At 38.6% G+C, this 7,621-nt stretch overlaps 1 protein-coding gene across 3 annotated transcripts in view; it reads left to right on the top strand.

Annotated features, from left to right (window-relative positions):
* Positions 1–2,205: 2,205 nt before the first annotated feature.
* The window catches only part of Cwf19l1 (CWF19-like 1, cell cycle control (S. pombe)), a 30,061-nt gene continuing 24,645 nt past the window's right edge, over positions 2,206–7,621 (top strand). For 2 of the 3 annotated variants that reach the window (XM_005407688.1, XM_005407687.1), the window contains exons 1-4: positions 2,206–2,294; positions 4,875–4,959; positions 5,798–5,876; positions 6,552–6,653. In XM_005407688.1, the coding sequence (XP_005407745.1) occupies positions 2,272–2,294; positions 4,875–4,959; positions 5,798–5,876; positions 6,552–6,653 (289 nt within the window). In that variant the 5' untranslated portion in view covers positions 2,206–2,271. The other variant, XM_013506213.1, reaches the window with a different exon arrangement.

The raw sequence follows: 7,621 nt of genomic DNA, 5'->3' as shown, positions 1-7,621 counted from the left end.
TGTGGTTTCTGTAGTGTTTTATCTTTTGAAACTCAGTAATTTACTTTTCTATTACATTGCAAATAACAAAATGTTAAAAAACAATTCTAAGCCGACTGAGCAGAAGTAATGAAAGTACTGTTTTGATAGCTTGGTAAGTGGAATGGGCCCCTCTAGTTTCTTCTGTGTGTGAGTCAAATGTCTCAGTGGGATGGTGTCAACATATGTTCTTTTTGAAATGGGGGACTACCACAAATTTGAGGCTGGCCTGGGCTACATAGTGTTGAAGACCATCCTGGAATAGATAGTGAGCCTCCCCTACCCCCAAATGTGATGAAGACAAGATGTATACATGTTGGGTGAGAAGGTGAAGATTGTCATCCATGAAATAAAATATTTTAAAAATATTTCATACTTGTGTCTGTGGGGTAGGGGTGCTTCTGGGAACCGGATGGTTATCCTTTTACACTAACAACATGAGAAGATAAAAGTTACTGAATGACCAGTTTGGAAGAGAACCAACCTTATCAAGAGCAGAATGTGAGAAGCCTCCAATTCCATTTCCAAAGGAGTTTATTTCTGTTTCTGTTTATTCCCACTATGTCTATGCCAGACCCCATCACTTGTCCTTTGCTCCTTTGTACTACTGTGGTCCTATCTCAACTGTCCTATCCCATCTTCCACACTGTACCACAGCAATCTTTTAAAATGTGAACTAGACACATTGCTCCTACTTAGAATCCTTTTGTGACTTTCATGGCTTCTGCAAAGGTCAGGTTTATATCGTTATGTATACAAGGCCTCTACTTTAAAAAAAAAATTGAATTCTACTTCCTATATTTACAATATAATTACAATTCCTATAATTACAATTCCACTCCTATTTACAATATATTCAGCTATCTTTAGCTACATTCAGTTTTCACAGATGAGAGTTCATAAACATTAGAATAGATGTGGATATACAGGAAATTTACAAAGATAGTATAGAATTCTATAGGTGAGTTTCTGTATCTATTATTTCCTCATCTTAGATTTATTGCCTGAACATACTTGGCAAACTTTCAGTCTTGATTGCCATTTGGGGTAGCGCTGTATTAGCCAAAAAGTAGGGAAAAAAACGCCTGCTTAGCGTGCTAGTAAAGAAGGGCATCCTCATTTATGAGGTAAAGAAATTAGTATTTTCTCCAAAAGCATTGCACAAATTGTGGGGAAAACCATAAAAGCTTTGGGAGTTCTTGCTTAGAGTTATATTTAATTTTGACTTACTTGGATATCCATCTGTCAGAAATTCCTTTGTTTCTATTCCTCATTGTACACTTTGTCTCCTACTAATTAGCCTGCACTCCTCAGAAAAGTCAAGGTAAAAAACTAGCAAAAAGTTTGGTAGAGTTTTGTTAAGAGACTAGATATACAGCCAAATGGAAGTGTGAAACCTAATTGATTCTTGAATGCAGACAAACCATAGGTATAAAATCAACCTGGGAAAACAACTGAAGAACTTTAAATATGGATGTGTCTTAGGTGATATTATGAATTAATGTTAATTTTGTTAGACATGTTAATAGTATTGTGGTTATGTAGAACGATGATGTTCTTATTCTGATTTTTTTTTTTTTTTAATCCTGGTATTGGGGTTTGAAGCCAGGGTCTTCATCCTAAATTGTCCAGGCTGGGCTCAAATTTAGGATCCTCCTGTCTTGGTCTTCCAGAGCTGGGATTACAGGCATGCACCACAGCAACAGAGTGTTGTCCCTATTACAAGACAGATGCTGAGGTATTATGTCTGCACTTTCAAAGGACTCAGCGAAAAAAATGCTTGGGCACTTTGAGGGAAAACGTGCACAAGTTTGACAACGTGCTGACACTGAATCAAGGTGATGGGCATTACTCTTAAATGTGTAATAGGTTTAAAACTTTATAAAAAACGTGAATGAAACGGGTCAGCCTCACTCACTAAACTAACATGGTTAGGTTAGGTTTGGGCTCGACATTGTGCCAGGAAATTACTTGTAGCTGACTAACTTCAATTGCTTGGGGTGGGGGCGGTATTTATAATTGGTTTTCTTTTGGTCATTTCCTCTTTTTCCCTCTAACCCTTTCCTTTCTTCTTGATTCTGCTCGAGGCAAACCGCCCAAAATATTTCTGTGCCTCGGCGCTCTCCGTAGATACTGGACTCTCATTGGCTAAGGTATGCTGACGTCATATTGCAGCGCGGTGGCGTTTTCCTAGGAACGTGGGTTCGTGTTCCGGATTGTAGGTGACTGTCCCAGCCAAGGATACTGGAACTAATGGCTCAGAAGCCTCTACGCCTGTGAGTGACCCTGAATCGGAAGTGCGTGCGTGTGTGCGTGTGTAAAGAGAGGCGGGGTCAAGGGGTCGCAGAGCTGCTCTGAATGTTTGCCTGGCCGGAGTCGGTCTCTTGCAGGCGGTTTTCGCCTTTGAGAAGGGTTTTTCTGCGACAACCCCTGGAAGAGGCGTAAGCTTCCGGAGTCAGGGGTCCTGCACCTTGTGCGGTCCTGGCCTGTGACACGTCATCTCCTCTTCATTTCTCCCCTCGCATCATTTGTTTATTAGCCAGATGTTTCTAAATTTGAAGCACACTAATGGGCCCTTGACACTGACAGAAAGGGTAGAGAGTAGCTTTGCCCTGGCGCACTCAGGGCGGGGGAGTGGGGTGGTGAAAGTGTAGGGGAAGATGGTTCCGCGAGAACTTTCTTCATTCAGCAAGTATTTATTGAATAACTGCGGTGTGCAAGGCGCAGTGCTTAGCATTGCACAGATGGAGTTCCTGCTCTAGTGGAGCTTGTATAGAGAAACAGGTATTAACCAAAGAGTACAGATACACGATAAAATTACAAAAGTGGTGTGGTAACATGGTTCTGGGAGGATGTATAGTAGTAGTATTTGGCCTAATGGTAGGAATCAGAGGAGGTTTCCCTGAGAAAAATGGGGTTTAAGTCCTTTTAAATATTTTTTTGTCGTTAAGCTAGAGAAATCATTAAAACGTTTATACTCCTCTGAATGATCAAATCTTCGTTTTGGACAGTGATTCTGGCTGCAGTGGGGAAATAAGTTAGAGCAAAAGTAGAGGCCAGATAGGATTAGATAGAATGATGAGGAAAATTAAGGAAGTGAAGGTTTACTGAGGAGATGAAATCAGTAAGGCCCGTTTGATTTGATTGTGAGTTGTGATTGTTCAGTTATAGATCTCTTTTCTTCAGCGGGATAGGGAACATTAGAAAGAGGCCCAAATGAAAAAAATATATATATGGGGTGTGTGTGTGTGTGTGTGTGTGTGCGCGCGCGCGCGTGTGTTTCTGTCACTGGGATCAAAACCAGGTCTTCACACATGCTAGACAAGCACTGCACCACGGAGCTACATCCTCAGCCTGTAGATAATAAATTTTGAGTGCCCTTATGATGTACAAACTGGACACTACATCTCCCAGAAATAATTATAATTCCATATAACAGTCACTATGGGAGAAGAAGTGAAGGATCCTGTGAGAGCGTTAAGAGCTGGTAACTAATAGGGACTGGACGGTTCCATAAAAGAACTGGTGCTCAGAAATTAAATCAAAAAATTTAACAGTTTATGACAGCACATACTGTGAGATGCTATATGGGCTTTTGAGATTTTGAGATGAGAGTGACTTTCTGTACTGGTTAACGAAGTTTCAGAGATATTTTGAGCCCTGAAGGAGGGGGAAAAAATTTAGACTCAGGGTGGTAGGGTGGGACTACTAGGAGAGATAATATCTTCTAGGGAATGGCAGAGAGAGTAATTAAATCAACAATATTGGAAGGTTTCAGCATGATCACACACTGATGCTTACATGTTCCTTCCAGTATCTAATAGAAGCACAATGGTCTTGGTAACTGAAGTCATTTTTTCTCATCTTTAAAAACCTACACAAGAACAACCAGATCAAATAAATGTGTAGCTTCTGTGTGTGAATGAACATTCCCTTTTGCTTCATATCTGAATGCTGCACATCAGTTTGGATTGAATATTGTGTTTGTGTATTTATGCTTTGATTCATAGTAACTTATGTTATGGAATTGATTTGCATTGAACACAAACTAGAGAAATAAATGGCTGAAAGAGCCAAAAAAACAAACCAAGATATTAAGGAAATGATGTAAGAATAGGAAAACCATATAAATCAGAATTAAGAGTCTGATGCACTACCAACTGAGCTAGCCACATGCCCCATAAATCAGAATTAGAAAAGCTGAAAAATAGTAGAAACCACTTCACAACTTGGAGCAAGTTTGCCTTACCAGTCTTGCGTCTTGGCATGTTATTTCCCGCCCCATATTCATGCCTCTTGTCATAGCCCTTTCTGTATAAACTTATCATAGTATCTTCCCTACCCTGATTGTAAACTCTTTGAGGATTTAACAGAGTCTTCCTCCTCTTTATACTACTCACATATTCTTAGCATTGTATTTAGAATTTTGCCCATAGCTTAATGTGTCAGTATGTGTTTGTTGAATGAATGACTGAACCCCTTCACTAAGATAGAGGCACTGGAAATAAGGAGAGAATGAATGTGGAAAATGTTGGAAAAGAGCTTGATGGGACTTGGTGACTAGATGGCATTTTGGACTATTGGTGACCTGTCCATAAAACTTGGGAATGAGAAGAAGCTGGCTCAATTGTGAAGGAGATAAAAACCTAAAATTTAGATATAGTGAGTTGGAGGGTTGATGAGACCTTCATGTGGAGCTTCTCAGTGGTTAGTAATAGCTTACATGTACTAAACCTTGTAAGGACAGCAACTAGAGCACTTATTTATCTAATCCAGAAGACTACTACAGACATACCAAATCTGGCAGGCCCATTTGTGTTTCTTGAGTCACCATACTGTTTGTCTGTTGTTTGCAGCTTGGCTTGTGGAGATGTTGAAGGAAAGTTTGATGTTTTATTCAATAGAGTTCGAGCAATTCAGAAGAAAAGTGGAGACTTCGATGTAAGACATTCCTTTTTACTGAATTTAATTTTACGAGTGTAGTCAAACATAGTGAAATAAAGTTCAGGCTCCTTTGTTAAGCTCTTAATTGAACACAGACTCTCCATTTTTGTTAGATTGACTTTCTTTCATGTACATAAGAACTCAGTAGCTGTGAAGTGATGGGGAAGAGACGTGTTTATTGTACAGTACCCTTCTCTTTTTGCATTTGGATCTTATTACTTTATTACTGTATAAAAAAATGAAAAGAGGCTCACAAAACCTTCAGAAGTGATTCTGATCTTTGGGGTTTGGAAAGTACAGATCTACTTCATGAATATGGTGCAGATTAAATCAGATAATGTGTACAAATGCTTCACAAACTAAAGAGCTCTCAGTCAATGTTATATGTGGCTGCCGACCAGACTGTAAACATCTAGGATACAGAAGAGTATTCTAAGGAGTGGGGATAATTTTATTTCACAGAAGGGTTCTTTCAAGTCCTATTTCTCCATCACTGGATGTATATTTCAAAGAAGGAGAGCCATGAAGTGGAGGAGTGGGACTGGAATATTTGAGGAGGCCTTAAATTCTGATTTGCTTGGAAAATTCAGTTTCCTGATTCTCTATTCCCATTCCCCAACTTGAATTTGACACACAATGAGCCAAAATATAGTAATTCATAGAATTAGTAACAGCCAGGATTGCTGATAAATAATTGTTGAAATTCTGCAAACTGATGATGAATAAAAACTTGGTTTGGGACCATTAAGTAAGATAAATAGCTGGATGTTACTATTGATAAGAAGTGCTTTGATATTTAACAATCTCATATGTCTGTTTAAAAAACTCATTTTAGCTGCTGTTGTGTGTAGGAAATTTCTTTGGCTGCACTTCAGATACTGAATGGGAGGAGTATAAGACTGGCATCAAGAAAGGTACAGAAATTATTTTTTGCTTAACATATGATTTTGACAAAATTTCAAGTGCTCCAGTTCTTGCTGGGTGGTTTCCCCCTTTTACTTACTTAAAAATTTCCCTTCTGAGCTCTGCATTGAGCTAGAAAGGATATATATGCATAATCCCTATGTTTACATTTTGAATTCGGTTCATTTTAGTTCCAGGAAAATAATTCTCATTTGATTGGCAGGAACTGAATAAATGCAGTCAGATGTGTCCTTTCCTTTTTCCAGGGTTAGTATTTTTTCATTAAGCTATGTTGGCTCTGTACTTTCATTATACATTGACCATGCACCTTAAGATACCACTTGAAAAAAAAAATACTACTTCCTTGGTCTAGTGACATCATCTAATTGTCAGGCCATAAAGGTAGATATAGGATATTGTTAGTGGTAAGTATGTTCCACATTTAGGATTGCTGTAGGGGAATGCACAGACTATTTTTACTATGAGTACTTTTTAGAGGTTTTTTGGTTTTGTTTTGTTTTTTCCAGTACCGGGAATTGAACTCGACCTTCTGCTTGGCAGGCAGGCACTGTCCTGCTGAGATATATCCCCAGCCCACTATGAACACGTTTTATACAGGGAAGAATTTCTTATATTCCAAAGCAGATCTGACAACTGTATGGTGTCGTGTCTGTTTTCCTCACTAGCTCCTATTCAGACATATGTGCTTGGTGCCAATAATCAAGAAACAGTAAAATATTTCAAAGATGCTGATGGGTGTGAATTAGCTGAAAATATTACTTATCTGGGTAAGTTTTTATTTTTGTGTTTGTAATGAACGTAATGCTTATAGTTCTCAAGAATTAATCTCCCAGGAAATTTTTCTGAGATAGATTCTTCTGCCACAGAGAATGGGGTTGGGGAATTTATGCCCAACATCTGCCTATGCCTTTAGGACAGTGGTGTTTTTCCTTTATTGTCTCCCCCACTTCCACTCATTCTCCTTTTTATTCCTATAACCCGGTGTATACTTTCGGTCAACTGGAGGAATAAACTTCTAACCTCTAGTATATGGAGTGCTGAAGTATGAGTTATGTTCAATAAGGGAATTATATCTGTGTGACCATATCAGAAACTTTGCTGGATATTGACAGCCTACCTGTTAGGTTCCTAACTAGCTTAGCTCTAAGTTTCATGTCAAATTTTGGCAACTCAAGTTTTTAGGGCTGGTCCTTGGGCTGTCTTACTCCCTTTGTTCAATTTCAGATCTTTTCTTCAATTCCAGGTTACAGTTGTTACCTATACAACCCTGTGTATCACTTTTAGTGGTTCTTTCAATATCTGGTCATTTCAAATTTTCCTTTTTTCTTTCCCTGCTTTAATTTACTGCCTTTTGGATCATTCAACTCATTTTTTTCTAAACTGATTCCGTTGCTCTTTGTGTTTTCACTCCGTTGTTGTATTTCCTTTGCTTTAAATGCCTTCTTTCTCTCTCCCCACCACACTCCATTTTGGCCTGTAGTCTGTATCTTGCTGTGGTCATCAGGTGAGCAATCTCATCTTGCTCCATTCAAATGGGATTCAGCAAAAAAACTGAGGAAAGGATTTTAATATGTATTTCTTTTCCTTTTCTTTCTTCTTTTTTTACTTTGTATTTTGTTTTTTGTTTTGTGTATGTTGCTGGGGATCTAGTCCAGAGCTTCACATGTGCTCTTTCATGTGCTGCGTCCCTAGACTCTATGTTTATGTTTTTAACTACAATTATAAAATATATATT

The sequence above is a fragment of the Chinchilla lanigera genome, unplaced genomic scaffold (genome assembly GCF_000276665.1).
Source record: "Chinchilla lanigera isolate Chin_1 unplaced genomic scaffold, ChiLan1.0 scaffold00106, whole genome shotgun sequence".
NCBI lineage: Eukaryota > Metazoa > Chordata > Mammalia > Rodentia > Chinchillidae > Chinchilla > Chinchilla lanigera.
This window is presented reverse-complemented; position numbering and strand designations above follow the sequence as displayed.